The sequence below is a fragment of the Canis lupus genome, chromosome 38 (genome assembly GCF_048164855.1).
Source record: "Canis lupus baileyi chromosome 38, mCanLup2.hap1, whole genome shotgun sequence".
In the NCBI taxonomy this organism is placed as follows: domain Eukaryota; kingdom Metazoa; phylum Chordata; class Mammalia; order Carnivora; family Canidae; genus Canis; species Canis lupus.
The window spans coordinates 15,460,579-15,480,327 of record NC_132875.1 but is presented as its reverse complement, the minus strand read 5'-3'; the positions used below and the strand labels follow the sequence as shown (position 1 = coordinate 15,480,327).

Below are 19,749 nucleotides of genomic sequence, written 5' to 3'. Positions count from 1 at the left end.
AGTACTGAATGGATTTCTAATTCCTGCAATCGTGTCAAGCTTAGAAAACGAGCAATATCATTTTGGATTTAGTCTTTTGGTAGGAAAGGGAAGCTTCATTTTATCCTTCTTACCTTAATAGACTTATTTCATAATACATCAGGGAGCCAATATTCTCCTATTCTAATTCTTTAGTTAGGGACTGGGAAAATAAAAAATGGCATGAGGTAAGGTCCCACTGGGCCTAATTTGAAGGGAATTTAGGGAAAACCCAATACACTATCTTAATTCTATAAGACTACACACTGATTCCTGGAATATTCTGGTATTCAGGAGACCTAAGAATTAATTCACAACATAAAGGAAAGATTTGCCCTACTTAAACTATGTTATAGCAGTTCCAAGTCTTTGAAATGATTCAGGGTTGGGAATTCAATAGGGCCTCATTCTTCTCTCTCATGATGACTCAAGTCAGGACTTAGTCATCAGATTTAATTTTTTTTTCAATTATACAAATCAAAAAGGACCTCAGGGCACTGGTCCTATATTTAAATCCTTTGGCATGATGAGCTGATTAATAAACTATATAATTCCTACTAGTTAGACCTCTCTAAGTAGTACCCTGAACCTGTTGTAGGTTACAATACCCATGTTCATCATACCTCTAATGACTAATAGCTGCTACTAGGCCTCAATCAGAGAGTATTAATTATATCCTCATTGAAATAAAAATTTTTCTGATTTCACACAGAATTTCACACTAACTGGCATGCCAGCCTACAGAAAACAGCCACAGTATTCATCAGAGATGTCAGCATTCTTTTCACCAATGAAGCATTCTTTTCACCAATGAAGCATTCTTTTTCACCACGCACCAATACCAATGCATGTAATGTTTTTTTTTTTTTTGCTCCAATATAAATTAGCAAATTCTTGATAGCCTATTGGAAAATTAATCTTATAATAGTTTCAACAAAATGATGGGTGATGGAAGTGGGTCACGAAGAACATCGGCTTTCCAGTGCAGGTCACTGTTTTGATCAAGATTATTACAATGGCTGAAAGCAAGACAGCATTAGTCTATCAGACAAAGAAGGTGCTGTTTCTTGGGATCAAGGAAACAAGTATTAATGATTAATGCTTTGAATTATTCTGAGTTAATTTCAGTCCTCTGGTATATCTACCTTCCAGTTCCTATGTTCCCATGCTTTCTTAGTGTTGTTTCTAACTTTAATTTAACAGATCTGGCAGGAAATTTAAATTCAATCTTGGGATCAAAGTTTGTTTTGAAGCCCTACAGCTGCAAGAGATAAAAGAGTCCTTTAGCACAGTCTTTGAAAGTCTCCAATATTCATTCTATTCTTTGAGAAGAAAGTGTAGGAATTTGAGCTCTTTAAGCAAGCCATCTCTATTTGTAGTAACCAACTCACCCTCAGTCTTTGAATTTTTCATGTTCTTCATTCAGTTCTATGCAGGCACATAGTCCCAAATATTCTTTCTGTACATTCTAGATGAGCACAGGTGGTGTTTCTATTGTCAAATTTCCACCCATAATACCATATGGTTTTAAAAACCCTCTGTCTCAATCAATCTTGGACACCAAGCATATGTTTTCTCTATTGCCCACAAGAGCTATTGCCAAACCACTTTGGGTACCAGTACTTGATTAGCCCAGATTCTTTGCTGGAAGTAAGAAAAACAGGCTCTAGCTAACTTAATCTGATAAGGAACTCATTAAAGGATATTGTATAGCATTTGGAATAATCAGGTAATCTAGAGAAGTATGCTTGTGCTGCATAGTCAACATAAAGTTAAAAATCTTGCCTAAGACTTATTTATTGAGGTCATTGCTGCTAACTGCAATAAATACAAGACTGCTCCTAAACACTACCATTCCTGCTGTAAACACCATTTCCAGAGTGAATTGCTCTGGGCATCTTCTTTGCTATTGCATCAACAGCTTAAGATTCAAACGCTGGGTGGGTACACCAGATTCCTATAGCTTATATGATGCACCCACTCTGTATCTACAAGGGAACTGGAAATGTCAAGATCTGAGCCTTGCAGGTTTTGTCCTTAAAGGTCTAGGTAACTTCTCAAACATTTGATAAAGAGTTCATAAACTGGACAATCCAATGAAGGACAGATTAATTGGCTCATGGTAATAAACATTTTAATATAAAAGTATGCTGTATTTTTCAGAGAAAAAGAAAACAGGAAAAACATGGCTTATTTCTAGGCAGCTTCTGGGGAATTAGGATCAGTTTTAGATTTATGCCTTTGTCGACCCATCACTTTGTAGCCTCATAAAATTGGCCAGTTCACAAGCTATGGAACAGACTTGCCATGTACTTTATGCAGCATTATAGTATTTTGTCATTTTCAGTGTAAACTCTATAGCCGTGACTTATAGAACGGTATGAATAGGCTTGTGCCAATATGTACCTACTCAAAGTCATGCCAGTGATTTACTGTAGAAGTTGGGAAAGTACTAAACGGATACAAATCATTCAAATAGTCCCTAGGAATTTTTTTTTTAATTTTTAAAGTAAAGCTTGAGTAATTATAGTCAGAATTATGAAGTGGGTCAAAATTTGTGTATTCCTTGCATTCTCTCAGGGGTCAAATTTTCATTTCAGTCCTTGGTAACTTTCTGCCACTCAGGACGCTGATTGCCTGAATTTTCTCTCTCTCAGCATATTTTCACATCAGACCTCTTCCTACTCACATCCGGATCCACTTATGTCTCAGTCTTATATGTTACTACTTAAGGTCATAGTTTCTGTGCTGTGAAGGTTTGCAATTAATATAGGTAATATTAATTGGTAATTATATTAATTATATAATAATTATATAATAATTATATATATATAGGTAATTATATATATATATATAGGTAATTATATTAATAATATAAATAATAAGATTCTGAATATTTAAAAATACATAATCAAAGATATACTGGTCAGTGATTATCATGTTCATTAGTATAGTCAGAAACAGAAATCAGGGTTACATATGACTGGCTATTTTACACCCTAAAATTTTTCATCATCCTACTGAAAATTTTCATCATCCTACTGAAAAGATACTTTGATTGTCTCAATATGTTAAGAAAAAAATGCATGAAATGTGAACCAGTAGACTTTTACTTTCATATTAACAAGCAGTTAATTAAGATCGCTTTTTAAGGGATGCCTAGGTGGCTTAGCGATTGAGCATCATGCCCATGCCCCAGCGATTGGGCATGATCCTGGGGTCCTGGGATCGAGTCCCATATTAGATTCTCTGTGGGAAGCTTGCTTCTCCCTCTGCCTGTGTATCTACCTCTTTCTGTGTCTCTCATGAACAAATAAATAAAATCTTAAAAACCAAGACAGCCAAAATATACTATTGAATTGTCAATATACTATGTGTATATCTCATGTGTCATTTTTAAAAAATTGATTTTTTAAAAGATTTTATTTACTTATTCATGAGAGACACAGAAAGAGGCAGAGACACAGGCAGAGGGAGAAGCAGGCTCCATGCAGGGAGCCGGATGTGGGACTCGATCCCAGATCCTGGGATCACGCCCTGAGCCAAAGGGCAGACGTCCAACCACTGAGCCACCCAGGTGTCCCTTGGCTGTCTTTTTATATTGATTCACAATATTTATTTAAATTTTAGCCAAAAGCAAGTTCATCTGAATTCATAGAAACCATAAAAGCACCAGTTTCCTCCCTCAGTTCTTCCTAACCATAGTCTTACTTTCTAATGGTAAGCAGCTTCTGTTTTGGATTATTCTCATGGATTTAGAACTTAAGAAATAATTTCTGAATAATAATGAAAAATACCTTATTAGTCTTCTACACTTTTGAGGAAGTAAATTATATTTTCTCAAAGCTCTAAAAAATTTAGCATGCCTTAGGGGGTGCCTGGGTGCCTCAGTTGGTTGAGCATAGGACTCCCAATCTGAGCTCAGGGTGATGAATTCAGCTCTGTATTGAGCTCCATGCTGGGTATTGGGCTTGCTTTAAAAAGAGGAAGAAGAAGAGAAAGAAGAAGAAGAAGGAGAAGAAGAAGAAGAAGAAGAAGAAGAAGAAGAAGAAGAAGAAGAAGAAGAGAAAGAAGAATGCTTTAGAGCACCTTTGAAAATATATTCTAAATCAGTTCTGAATAGAGATTCTGAATATTTAAAAATACATAATCAAAGATATACTGGTCAGTGATTATCATGTTCATTAGTATAGTCAGAAACAGAAATCAGGGTTACATATGACTGGCTATTTTACACCCTAAAATTTTTCATTTTTCTACTCTTACCTATTTGATTCAATTGTGAAGCATGAGAATAGAGTGCATATAAATACATTAGATCAATATGCAAATGCAGGAATGTCAATAAAAATTTTTGTTAACATTAGAGTTATGAAAGTAAAGATTATCTGTATTCTACACACATAGAAATGCCAATAAAATTTACATGAAGGATTATTGGAGGGATTATATTAGCATTTAAAGCACTTAAAACAGTTCTTGTCAAAGTAAGAGCTAATGAGAGAGACACAGAGTTGGGGTGAGGGGGAGAATGAATTAGTTCCAGAATTGGCTAATTAAATATCAAGTATTAACTAGAGTTACTATCAGGGGAAAGGGGGAAAAAAGGAACAAACTTTGTTCAACTATTTTTTTAAAAAACACTTCATTTTTAATGGAGAAGTAGTAACAGTATAGGAAGTTAACATGGTGCCTTGCTAGTCTTCTATAGTTATTGGAAAGTTGTCACTTAACCTAATTCTCCTTGCCCCCACAGAATTAACATCATGCATTTCTCTGTGTTATTCTTTGCTTCATGTGAAATAGTTTTATTAAGAAGACTGATTGACTATAAATTCCTGTGAGCAAGAGGATGTTTATTACCATTATCATTGTTGTTGTATGATTTTGTTTCTCTATTGTCCTCCATACCGAGCAAAAGTACTTAGTTGGTACATACTTAACTGGTGTTTCCAGATTAATATCTGTCTAGGAATCTAGATACTAAATTTAGTTTTTCTGGATTATTTTTATGCAACATTAATTTGTTTTCTTTTACAAATTTATTCACCCCCAAATATATGGCTAGTCATTGTTTACTTGTCATTTGAAAAGCAATAGTGCTTTATTTTCAACATGGCTTCTAGCAACTACTGTAGGATAAAATGTTATCTGGCCTCCCCTAATCATTGTATTATCTCTTTGTAGTTACATAAATCCTTGGATTTATATAATAAGTCTACTGTATCATTCAAATTTCATGTTCACATTCTATAAATATGGATTTTACTAATTGCCGAGCACAAAGGAAAAGCTATCCATGGGAATATTTCTGGAGATTCTCTTGACTTCTAAGTAGAATGAATTTCAGAAACTGAGGTTGTTATTTTAATACTAGAAGTTATCTCATGTCATTTGCCATTGAAAAAAATAAGATGAAAGTTTATCCATAGTCGCTCTCATCGACTGACTGAAACATCTGTATGCTCTGTGCACAGCAGGTGTCCAATAAATGTTTTGAGTGACTGTCAGTGTTGACTCTTAATGACTTCATAATGAAGTGATTATTCAAGTGCCATGTTAAAACTATGTTTCTTAGAAATAGTATAGTGACAGTTTTCAGCTGACATACACTATTACATACACTTTGGTAATACAAAATACATCCTGTTTTAAAATATTATTTATCTTGAATAAAATTTACTAATTTAGAAACTCTCAGAAGAGTATTATAGCAAACAATGAAAATATGCAAAGCCATGAAACAATAAAGTCTTATCAAAAGTGTTCAAGTAAAAGATGACAATGAAATGAATGATTAGTTTTCAAAGAGGTGGCATCTGTTCTGTGAATAATCCAAGAAATGCTTTCCAATTTCCATGCATCAACTCCTTTATTCAAAAGAGGGAATTTCTCAAAAGAGACATATGGGACCACATGAAATGTAGGGTACTGTGAAATTGGAATTTTAAAATGCATCTCTTATTTATACCCCGCTTACTTAAAAAATGATTTGAAGCATATCAAGTGGATACATTCTCCAAAATCTCCCTTCATAAATCATTTTTCCTTTTGTTTTATTTTTCCTTCTTCTTGTGGTAAATGTCTAGACCATAAATGTCCAAAAGACACCAGGACTCTGTGTTCATTTGCTCCAGAAGAAATGACAACTCTAATATTCAGAATATAATTTTCTATTAATTGCCAAAAAGTTTTATTTGTCAGCATTGATGAAAGACTTTGGGTCGGAATATCAAAATAACCCTACTAATAAAATAAATATAAATTAATTGCTCTAAATATATATATGTATGTGTGTGTGTGTGTGTGTGTTAATGTAATACACTTTTCCCAAGTGAATGGCATCATTTAAGAAATGATAATTTGGAGGTTTTAAAATAGTGCATTAGACACACTGCCCACATCAAGAAATGGCTATTGACACACCTTGTCCAAATCCAGTTAAATAAAAATAGCTGCAACTGAACATTAGAAAAACAACTGTTTTTGAATTGGATAACTAGCTAAAAGGTAATTTAAAGAAATGCTTATAACATCATAGAATTTTAAAGTGAAATAAGGTTATGATCATCCACAATGTTCTATTTCATTTTCAAAGGAGGAAATGAAGGCACAGAGAAGCTGAGGTTTAATGCATACCATGTACTTTTTGATGGATAACTAAAATTTATATTTATATTTATATTATATTATATTTATAGTAACTAAAATATCATTTGCCTCACTTGCCAAATACTACATCTTCAGCCACTGAAAACATCTTGTGGTGAGTTCCTGTGTTTGTGGGGAGGAGCAATCAGCCATCTACTACAGTGAAATGGGTGCAATATGATATTCTTAACACTGATATTTTAAAGAAATAGCAAAATGATACAAAGAGGTTTTTTTTTTTTTGTGGGTTTCTTTTTTACTCCTAGTTCATAATATTTACTTTAGAAGAAAAGGAGAGATGGGAGGAAAGGCTATACTATCTCTTTTTATTGGTTTTTACTGTGATAAAACCATACAACATAAAATTTCCCATTTTATCTATACAATTCAGTGACATTAATTACATTAATGATGTACAACCATCACTGCTATCTTTTTTTGAAAAAGTTTTCATCACCACAAACAGAAATTCTGTAGCTATAATCCAATAATGTTCCATTCCCTCTTCCCTCACCCTTTGGTAAATTCTAATCTATTTTCTATCCCAATGAACTTGATTATTTTAGATATTTCATATAAGTGGACTCATACAATATTTGTCTTTTTGTTTTAGTCTGGCTTATTTCATTTACATATTTTCAAAGTTTATTCATGCTGCCACATATGTCAGAACTTCATTATATTTTTATGGGTCAATAATATTCATATATATCTATGTACACCATAATTAAGATATATATTCATTTGTGGATGGATAGTTGGTTTGTTTCCATCTTTTGGCTATTGTCTCAACTCTCTTTTGTGTTAAGATCATTAACAGACCTTTCGGTGATTGCTTATTTTAGTATAGCATCAAGTTTTGTTTCTACTGTTGGTTAATCAGACATTTAAAAAGAAAACAATTTCAGATACGGTAATGATCAGCACAAAAACAAAAGCCAGAATTAGAGCTTTAAATTCTTTTTAAATTTTTCTCTTTGGCATACACTTTGTTTTAAACTACATTGTCTCTACAAGTTAGAATATGGTTAGTTAAAGGGAATAACCAGAATGCATAGTTGAATATTATAATCTTCTATTTTAAAAGTCTTCTCTTTTTCTTTGAGCATTAATATATTCATTTAATAATAATTATATGTATTTCTATGCTGAGTTAATGAAATTATTTCTTTCGTATGAAACATTTGGAAAGGATTATTAGTACTAATGCCAAAAATGAAAGCTGAATTAATGACTACTACTTGTGGGAGAAAGTTCATTCAAAAACCCTCCAAAGGAGAACATTGAAAAATTAAATTCAGCTTAAACTTTCTGGCCAAATACTTGTTTTAGTACAAATTATTTTCATTATCTTCTACCATGAAAGTTCTACTTTAAGGGGAACAAAAAAGAAAACAATTCTAAAGCATCAAAAAAAATTTCCAATTTGCTTTTAATTTGTTGTACATAAAATAATAAATAGTATTTGTTTTTAATATTAACATATTAAATTTATTTTGGAAAAGGGGAAAATAGTTGGTTTATTAAAGTATTGAATTTTAACATTTTTCCAGATGAATTCAAGTTCTTTATGAAAAGGCTACCCATGAATTATTTCCTCAACACATCTACCATAATGCATTTGTGGACAATGGATTCTAATTTTCAGCGCCGCTACGAACAACTGGAGAACAGCATGAAGCAGCTATTCCTGAAGGCGCAGAAAATTGTACACAAGCTCTTTAGCCTTAGCAAGAGGTGTCATAAACAACCCCTCATCAGTTTGCCAAGACAAAGGTAAGACATTTATGCTAATATAGACAACTAAGGACATTGTTTTGATAGTGAGCTCTATCTATTTTCTGAATGCGGATGTGATAATATACATAGCATTATGTTATAATTTATATTATTAGAGATAATTTGAAAACGTTTTCTCTTAGGTCTCAAAAATAATAAATTGCATTCTCCAAAATAGTAATCCAAATGAGAGCCCTGCATTAGGCTCCTTGCTCAATCCAGAGTTTGCTTGGGATTCTCTCTCTCCCTCTCTCTCAGCCCCTCCTCTCATTCACTCTTTCTCTCTTTCTCTCAAATATATAAATAAACCTTAAAAAAAAAAGGAAAGTGTTTAGACAGAATCTAAAGATATATTTAAGGGGTGAGTGGAGAAATGAAAACTGGAAATGAGCAGGTAGTGGGGTCCAATATATCATGAGAGCTACATTAATTTCTAGTAAAAATAAATAAAATTTAAACATACAAATATGTCATAAAGGTACAAGATTTGTAAGAAAAGTATGAAAATATGACACAATTCAATTGGATGTGTACAGAATAAATAAGCATGATAAAGATTAAAAAGAATAAAGTAAAGATGTATTATTTGGAACTAAATTTAATGGAAAATACATGGAACTAAATTTAATAAATTATAGAAATAAATATTTGCATTCTAAATTTTTAAACTAAATAAATCAAAGATCACCAGAGGTTTTCTTGACTTTCTTTTTAAATTTAGCATAATTCTCAAGTTGGTTATTAGTCATCACACACACACACACACACACACAGACACACACACACAGACTGCTTGCTACATAAACAATTTTATTGAATTTGAATTTTTTTCCATCTCTATTTTTTACAAGGAATATGAGATTTATTTGTTTTGCTTTTTTCAATTTTAATAGAATAAAATGATATTAGGGAAAAATGACAACAAACTATGTACTACAATCTTTTTATAGGATATAGTGAAAAAAAGAGGTTGTATGTATGTGAAGTATGTTTTCAAAATTTTCTGAAAGAAGAAGTAGATAAGCAATACCTGTGACTCACTTCCATTTGAGATTTTATTTTTTTGTCTTGCCTCTATGGAATTTTTTTCTCAGCTTTTTTTTTTTTTTCCTACACTTAGTATTGGTCTATTACTCTAAAATGTGAAAAAAATAAGCAAAACCAAACAAAATGAGATTGACAAAATGAACCCTGACAAGTAAGATGATTTCTTGACACTTTCATATAATGACATATAGGTTGAAGTTTTTCCTTGTAATACATAGTGTAACTCATCCTTGAGATAAAGCAGGATACTCAGAGTAATCTCACCAAATTTACATTGTCACCACTGTTGCGCTCATGAATTCATACGGAGTTAAAATCCTCATTCTGACTTGAGTAAATTGTGAGGCCTGTGACAATCTGGCTTCTTTGAGGTAGTGAACTTTTTTGCTATTCTAAAACTTTTGAGGTCAGTAACAATGACATATTCATTTCATTAAAGGACAAAAATTATAGTAATTATTTTAAAATATTCATACATAATTTCTACAAAATAACTCAGCTACACTATTTTGTGCTATTATATTTTATTCACATTTAAGGTATGTTGGTAAAAGTTTAACAACCAGCTTTCCTGGGTGGGGACCCTAATTTATAGCATTTTCCAATTCTTGTGATATGCAAAATTGGTTCTTCTGAGCCAGTATATACAGGCAGCAGCAAACCACTAAAAATTGATTAAAATATTTTTATGAAGTTATCTCTTTTTCATTAATAATGAAAGGTGAGATGATAAAATCCCTTCTCTCATGTCACAGGGAAGAATAAGTTTAGGTCTATGTTATTCTTATCTAAGAACTGTGTCATGTAGCAAACTGCTGACCTCTTACTATGTCCTTATACCGTGGGAGGGGTGAGAGATCTCCTTGGAGTTTTGATTTTAAGAATACTAATCCCATTCACAAAGGCTCCATCCTCATGAACTGAGCACCTTCAAAGGGCCCACCTCTTAATACCATCATCTTTGGGGGTTAAGATTCCAACATGTGAATTTTGAGGGAACACAGCATTTAGACCACACCTGTCAAGGGCCAGTCTCTACCTATCAGTAAGACCTTAAGATGTGAGGGTGAGAAGGGTAGCTAACCATCTCTTTTGCATACATCCTGTCTACGGTAGATGACAATGAAGCTGGCTGTAGACCCAGTCTGGGACAGAGAATTCACGATCATTCAAACCCTTATTTTCTCTTGACCCCTACATCCAGTGCATTTCTCTCTCTGAAGCTTTGTTATCCATCTTTTTTTTATTTCTAACTGAAAGATGATTTTTTCTGTCCCTTATGTGTCACCAAGTATTTACAACTCTGTAACACAGGCAAGAAAAACATAAATTTTAATATTTTCAAAGTGAAAATGAGAATGGTACTTATAACTGACATGCAAGAATAATGTGTAAAAATATTTTACCTCATATTTGTTTTCTCTTCAGTTTCTTTTCTTTTCACCCTACTTCCCTTTCTCCTTTGCTGAATATCTAGATATTTTTCTTTTAATCCTCTCTCTTTATTGACCCTCATTTCTTCATATAACCCTTTTTTTACTGAAATCTGTCTATATTTTTGTTATGCAGAGTGATTTGGTGCTCTTAGAAAATCAATTTACGACTTCTTGCTAATCTACAAAATGATGCGTCTGCACCTTTGACCAACTTTCTTTTCTAATGCATTAGAGGATTACATATAACAGATTTTTTCTTTTTTTATTTTTTCATACTTTCAAACATATGAGATATCTGATTTATCCTTCCAGTAATTTTCTCTTATACCATCAACTAATTCAAATTGGTTTCTTTCACTTATAATAATAGGGGACATTTTTAGTGGATATAAAAGCAAATAAAAACCTGGATCCATTTTGAATATGTCCTGAAGGCAGTAAAAATGAAGTATAAAAATGTGATTTGCCTGTGGTAATAAATATCTTCTGCTTGCCATAAAGCTTATTCAAGATAGAGAAGTACCTTCAAAGGCTAGTACTATAAATGTATTTGATTTTGGTTGTTTTGATAGTTAATTTTGTCAAAGCTCATGTGTTATTATGGTATTTTCCAATGCACTATTGTTGCACAATGTTAAGAAAGGCATTTTAAAAGAATATTGGCTCAGGGATGGGGACAACGGAAAAGCGGAAGTTGTTTCCAAGTCTTCATGGTGCACTACAAAACTAATAAAGAAAGTAATAAATATATAACATTAAAAGCAAAAGAATAAGGTAATATAGCCATTAAACATTGAGGAAAAATCACATTTTACTGGGCACAGGAACCAAATGGAAATATGTGAAGATAAATTGTAACTTCCTGATTTGTGAACAGTAGAATTATAGAAACAAAAATAATTTTAAGTCATTACAGGAAATTTTTATAAGTAATTTTCATGCATTCAATAAAAGCAATCAGATATTACAATCCTTATCTTGTATTAAAATATGTAATCTTTGTTAAAATGTAATCTTTCATTAAAATATGTTTCTTTAATAATGAAGAGAGGCAAACTTTGGTTAGGTAAAATAATTTTATATAAGATGTTACAGTATTTATTCCTAGACAGAATAGATTAAACATGCTTAGAAAAGACATTTATACATAAGAAGCATTTTTTAGACTACTGCCAGCTTGGACAAGAATAATTCTAGGATTATAGGTACTACACCCTGACTAAAAAAGGAAGGGCTGGGGTGGAAGTGTATTTCATCTAGGTCACTTTAATGACCTTTATTTCAATCTTGAAAAGTCATAGTATTGGATGAGTTAAGAAAATCCTCTCTTGTTTGGAAGATATAGAGTTGAGTTCTCAAGACTCCTCCCATTTACTTTCTGCCATACTTGTGGCTATTTGAGCTCAAATTCCAGCGATGCACTACTCTACCCTCATCTCCTACTCCCCAGCTGAGAACCTGATTCATAGTTTCTTTTTAACTGTGCTATATGCACAACAGTGTGAATACTATTCCCAAAAGCCTACATTTACTAAAAAAGTAAGATTTAATTACTTTATAGTAGACAAACAAAATTCTGTTTTAAAATGTTATTTAATCAAGTAATTCTTTTCTCTATGTAGTTTTGCATGATATTTATCTTAAAATCTATTTCATAACCATTTACTTTTTCTGGTTACTATTTTTTTTGGATTTTGTTATCAAATTCAATAAATAATTTGAACTAAGTTTTTGTATATGTATATTTTCAAGTGTTATCTTGATGACTTCAAATGTGTAATGAAAACTATGATTTTAAACTAGGCATTGGTAATGGTGGTACAGAATTTAGAAAATTGGTTGGTTTCAAATTATCAATAATTCTGTAATATATAAGGAATGGATCTGTAATGTAAATCCTTAAATTGGCCAATTGTTTGTAGTTGATTTTGGACTACAAAACTGTGACTGTAGGAATATCAACCATATCATTATAAAAATTAAAAATAGAAAATTTAGTGATGCACTACTTCTTGAGATAAAAATCCATGGCTAGTATGTTAAGAGAAACACCCCATGTCCTTGCCATCTTTGCACTGGCCTTTGGAGAAAGAAAGTAACAATGATGTAAGAACACATTTTATCCAAATTCATTATTTCAATTACATTATTCATAGTATACCAATGTACTGATTTGGACCACACCCCTCCCAGGTTAACAATGCTTAAAATAGGAGGAGAATCAGAATTAAAAGTCTTTATAATTTTCCAAGGGCAATTTTCACTTTTATTTACATGTTTTATCCTATCACCGTTCCACCTTTATCCTCAAGAGAAGAAAAACAACAACAACAACAAAAAAATAAGATTTTATTTATTTACTCATGAGAGGCACAGGAAGAGGCAGAGACATAAGCATGGGAAGAAGCAGGCTCCCTGCAGGGAGCCTGATGTGAGACTCAATCCCAGGACCCTAGAATCAGGACCTGATCCAAAGGCAGATGTTCAACCACCAAGCCACTCAGGTGCCCTGAAAAGCAAAATTGAGAGACAAAGTATTCTTACTTCCAAGTATGGTATGATATTCAGGTGACATGTACATAAAACATTCTTCTGCTTTATATGCCTTCAGTGTAGCTTTTCTGTTATCTTAGTGGAAAATCCTCTAGCTGAAATCTTCTATAATGACTTTGACCACCAGATGTCAAACTATTTGGTCCCAGGACTCCTTTCCAGTCTTAAAAATTATGGGAAAATACAAAGAGCTTTTTTGTATGAGATATATATATGTATGTATGTATATATATATATATATGTACTTACTACAGTAAAATGAAATTATTAATTAAAAATTAAAACAAAAAAATTTAAAACAAAATTTAAAATGTATTTATTAATACAATTAGAAGGAACAGTAAGTATGATCACTGCAGATTAATATATATAACACTTAAGTTTGAAAGATTTCTGCAGAATTGCTTAATATTTGGCTTAAGAGAAAATAGCTGAATTTTCATGACTGTGTATGCATCAGTTACAAATTGTAATTTTGTAATCTCACATAGATTTATTAGAGAAGTGACTATTGTAATGGCCTTTTCAAATAATTGTGTATATTACTTTTTTGTACTGCACCAAAAATTCAGCAAGTGATAGATTTTAAAAAGTTATATGTAATGTAGAATCTAAAACCATGTGATTAACATTTTGACATCTTACATTAAATTATTTTGTCTGTCTTGAACTTTAAAATGGATCTTTAATCATGCATATGAAATCATGTGCCAGTCATTTGGAAAATATCGATGCACTTAGTTTTGAAGATCTTCCAAATGCTGACAACGTAGCATTATAAAATAACAACAACAACAAATCATTCCTTACTATCATCACTGGGTTCGTGAGGAAAACCTTTATTGGGAGCTGTTAATCTCATTGTGGTTACAGTTTTTCCAAATTTCTAATTTTCCCTTGAAAACTGTACTTTTAACATTGATATTAAATATGCCAGTGGTTTGTCTAGAAGTGATAGGTTTGTTTCTTTCAGTTTTGATAACAGATCTGCCAAGTATCCAAGTCTGAATAAACTAGTTTGTCTGTCAATTATTCTTTCAAGTAAAAATGATTTGCCATGAAAAAAGTGCTTACCTCAGCTTGCAATGGAAACAATTGCACAGGTGTTTTGCCTCGAGGCAACCATTATAGTTCAGTGTGTAACACAAATGCTTTATTCATATTCCCATTTTGTTCTGACATGTGGATTTGTACTGAAAATTGAGACACAATAAACTTTTTTTTACAGCTTCACCAAGAACATTTTTAACTGAAACTTACTTTCTTTTTGTTCTACAAGTATGTGGCAGAAAATAATATATGCCTACTAGTACAGCAGTTTGGTTCCAAGTCTTTGCTTTGTGCTAAGTCTCCAGCGGTAGTTTACCCACCACTGCTTTTGGCATCAATGCAAATGTCAGCATAATGCAAAAGAAAGATAATGTCTTAGTATATCTATGAACATGTTATCACCTTGTATACCCGCTGATAGAATCTTGCTTCCAATTACCCACTGCCCACTCACCCACACCAAGAGCTCTGGGGACCACTCCTATAATGCTGCCCTAGATCAATTTCAACTCCTCCTAAGGACCTGGAAGACAAATTGTGGGTCCTTTGATAGAGATTATTTGTCTTCTTCCTTTACTTCTCTTTACCTACTAACACAACCCCTGATTTTAGCAAAACTCTTGCTATACCACACCTCATGGGTTTTGAACCTAGAATGGGTAATTCTAGTCAAACAGATGTAAGTGGAAGGAAGCTTCCACAATTCATGAAAGAAGCTTCCACAATTCATGAAGCTTCTGAATTGGATCCTTAAAGTAAGAGGAATATGTGCTATCTACCTTCTCTTCTTCCCCTGGCTAAAATTAAAATGTGATGGCTTGGAATGAAAAATCATGACTTAAAGAAACGTGTTAAGGATAGTAAAATCCAATTTTTCTGAAGCTACCAAATCAGTCATGGATTGTTTATGTTTGTACTGGTATTGAGAAAGGAATAAAATTGCATTTTTTCTGAGCCAATATTATCTGGCTTATGCTACTGCAGCCAAACTTGCATTCTAATAATAAAAGGACTTTACTGAATGGCCTCCAAGTCCTTCAATATTGCAGAATCTGTGATTTAATTAAAAATGGCATTTATATGATTAATACAAGAGACTTTTGCTGTGAACAATTTTATATAAAACTGTAGGGGAAAGTCAGGATATTAATTTTCCTTACATTTCTGTTACAAAAGAATTTTGTATTTTTTGGGTGTGTTTCAGCCACCAAATGATGACTCACAAGCACATGCTAAGTAATAATGAAGTAGTATATTTAAATAGTCAATATTTGAAGGTATATTTAAATAGTCAATATTTGGATATCTTCAATGTGTGACTGAGAAATGTAAAAGATATAAATAACAATTATAAATTACTCAGCACATGGAAAGTGCTTAAATAATTATTATTTAACTTTCCCCAAACAGAAAACACTATTTCTTTGGTGTAGGTGTTTATAATATATTAATGACTTTTCTTCAAAATGTGCTTTCATGTGTTTCATAGTCAAAATAAAATTCATCATAAAGATAATAATATAAATGCTCTAAGAAACACATTTATTGTTACTTGTATAGAATAACACAAAGTAGCCTGGATTCTGATTCAAGGAATCCAAGGATATTAGTTTTCAAGGAGGGAATTAAAAGTGGGGAAAAAGAGAGAGAGAAAGCTCCACCTTCTTGGTAGAGGGCCACTTCTACACAATTTTAAAATTGGCAAATTTGTGTTTTCTCTCATGCCACTCCCTTTCCTTAAAATTGTTTCCAGTTTTTGTTTAAATTCCAGTTAGTTAACATACAGTATAATTCTAGTTTCAGGTGTAGAATCTAGTGATTCGTCACTTTCGTTTAATACCCAGTGCTGATCACAAGGAGTGCCCTCCTTAATGCCCATCCCTCATTTAGCCCACCACCGCCCCCTTCCCCTCCAGCAACCCTCAGCTTTTCTCTACAGCCTCTTATGATTTGCCTCATCTTTTTTTTCCTCTTCCTCTATGTTCATCTGTTTTCTTAAATTCCACATATGAATGAAATCATATGGTATTTGTCTTTCTCTGACTAGCTTATTTTGTTAAGCACAAAACACTCTCGTTCCACCCACATCATTGCAAGTCAAACCACTTCCTTTTACTTAATTCTTGATGTAGCTTAAACTTCAGATCTCATGGCTCTAAAATGTACTTATATTTTCACTTTAACACCCCTACTTTGACCTTCAGCTCAGAAATCATTTCATGATCTTTCAATTCATTAGATATGGACAAATACTAGCTGAAAATAATTATTTTAAAACAAAGTTATATTTAGATATAAAGATTATTTGTACTTTTCGAATCAGTCATTTGCTAGCCATAACAGTACCCCAGGTGAACCACTTTAAGTAGAGTTAAAACAATTATTAAAATGAATATCTGTGAGATGACAGTGCTGGGCTTTCTCTTTTTCTGTCTTTCATGTATAAAAGGTTATGTGGAACAATCAAAGATCTTGTCACCTTGACATTTTGTTGAGAATATACTGCCTACAACCCACAATTTTGGAATGAGGTCCAAATTCAAGACAAAGAGGCAGTTTTTCTACATAGCTGCTTTTGAAAATATTAACAAAATTAAAAATAACAAGGGTCTTGGCTCTTGGAAATTCTGTGGACATAAGTGAATGTGTGCATTAGTACTTGTGTGAGAATAGTGCAAAATGACAGGTCGACAGTTCATTACATTTTAAGTAAAAATCTTCTACTGTTGTCTCATGTTGACTTTAAGTTAGTTTATTCTCATCTGAAAAGGAAGCCAAGAAACAAAGGACAGCGTCTTGAGTATGACATATATTCCAAAGAAGATTTATTCCTCTCTGTTTTTCATGGTGTTCACCTCGCAAATGCCATTTCAGTACCTCCTACTCTATTTTCTTGACATTACAACACTTTCTAAGAAAGATTAAGAATGTCATTCCCAAACACATTTCCCCCCTGGAAGCTCAGTGGAATTGCTGGCTAAAATAATCAGATTTTTGAACAGTAACAATGTAGACAGCTATATTGACAGAGAACTTTTAACACTTAACACTAACTTCTTTGAAAGAAAGAGTCCTATCAGGAAAATCTTGGAAATAAAGTCGCAAGATCTGTAATATCCAAGATGAAGAAGCCCCTTTTGCTAGCACCACTTGCAGTAGTACCACTTTGTTCAAACAGAATCAGTTTCTTATTCGACACCAACCACCGGTTAATGCCACAAAGAGGGGTTGAAGAGCTTTTCTATCAGTCCTCATTTTCTCTTCACTAAGGAGTTGGTAATAGTCCTTCATGGGTTTCACCAAAAAGCTTGCATCTTTTGAGACATTATTGTTTGTTTTCTTAAATAAATACATAAACACTTTTTTAAAAGAAGTCACTGCTATGCAAATTTGGAGACTGTAATCATTTTAAATTCTACTTGGAAATCTACAATGTCTATATGCCTGTCAAATACTCTAAAATGTCCTACAATTAAAATAGATCTTTTTTAAAGATATTATTTATTTATTTATTTGAGAGGGAAAGAAAGAGCGTGGGGAGGAGCAGGGGAGGAGGGAGAGATGAGCTGACTCCCTGCTGAACATGGAGCTCATGCTTGATCGCAGGACCATGAGATCCTGACCTGAGCCATAAACAAGGGTTGGGCATTTGACCAACTGAGCCATGCAGAAGCCCCAAAATAGGTTTGTTTAAACAAAGATTTCTCAGAACAAAATTTTTTTACCTCCTAAAATACTTGCTAAAGCCTCAAAGTATATAATTGGAAAAAACTGTGCCATCATTTTTAATACAATTCTTACAGATTCTAGAGTTGCCTTCAATTGCTATTTACTTACTTCAATCACCATTAAATATTTGACAATTACCTTGAACTTAAAATGATTTTAGATTTTTGTTTTCTCAACTTCTCAGATGTATTCTGGGTACCAGGTGCCAGTTTCTGGCAAATAATCATTTTAAATACTTTCTCAGAAAGACTTAGAAGTTATACTATGTCAACTCTATACAGGTATAATTTGAAATGGCCCTACAAGTTAAATGCTAATTCATTTACTAAAACACTTTTGTCACATTTCTTTTTTAAAATAAAAAGAGCTCTGAGATTTTCATCCCAATATTTTGCATGAAGTGGAGAGTGCCATTAAATGCAACCTTTCCTGTGGTGGTGAATTGTTATATAAATTATATCTCAGAGAGAAAAATGTAATGGAAAATGAGAAAATAAGCTGATTATTTGTTGATATCATATTAACCGTCAGTGGTTTGTACATGAGCCACAAACTGAGAATACAGATCCCAAGACACTAATATTTTTATAAATCTTATAATGTTATTGACAATCAAACTTAGAATGGATGTACTTTCAGTTTTTAAATATATTTAAATCAGGGCTGAAAATCAGTCTCATTTCTATTTGAGTCACTTCTAAGCAATTTTACTTATTATGGAAAAATGGATACTTACATGTTTACTTACCAAAATAAATAGGAAGCTGAACATCATCCACCTTTGGGACAGTGTGGTGGTTTTATTATCTCAAAGCAGAAACCTGTCTTATAAATCAGAATTATTATGTTATCCATGAGCCTTTCTCCCTGAATATTACGCCTTTAAAATGTTGGAACCAGAGGTAAACACCGTGATGTATGGGTGATCTAACTTAGAGTAGCACAGAATTTTCAAATCTCTTTTTTTTATAAAGAATAATACAGTATATACATAAAAGAGGAATAACTCAAAGCGGCTTTTTTTCATATTACATGAAAGTCTTATGTCAGTTTTCATACAAATGACATTAGAAGCTTCAATGTGTGTAGACAGAATTGGTTATGTTAAAACTGTCGCTTGTAAATATGTAGGTTAAGATAGTATTTGTCTTACACTATTTTCTACTTTACATGAGGGACCTCATAGAAAATAATTTGATGCTTATTAGACTAAACTAAATACTAAACTATTTACTAAAGACTAAAGATCAAGTACATCTTACAAATATTGTCTTTTTCCAATCAAACTTGCTCAATTTGGCAAAGGAAAATCTCATTTGGACCATTTTAACTATAAATTTTATCTAATGCTTAATTTGGTAGCTCCATGTAGAGACAGTGTGCAATCTTTAATCTTCATTTATGTTTTCTAATCTTCATGTTAAATACAAAAATATCCTTCTTCACATCCTTTCATTATTATTTCATTACACGTATTCCTTGCATG

The 19,749-nt window shown here is 32.5% G+C and overlaps 1 protein-coding gene across 4 annotated transcripts in view; it reads left to right on the top strand.

Annotated features, from left to right (window-relative positions):
• Positions 1–19,749, top strand: part of BRINP3 (BMP/retinoic acid inducible neural specific 3) — a 378,546-nt gene that overhangs the window by 305,091 nt on the left and 53,706 nt on the right. For all 4 annotated transcript variants that reach the window (XM_072814341.1, XM_072814340.1, XM_072814342.1 and 1 more), the window contains one exon: positions 8,223–8,445. In XM_072814341.1, coding sequence (XP_072670442.1) covers positions 8,223–8,445 — 223 coding nt within the window. The remainder of the gene's footprint in view (positions 1–8,222; positions 8,446–19,749) is intronic.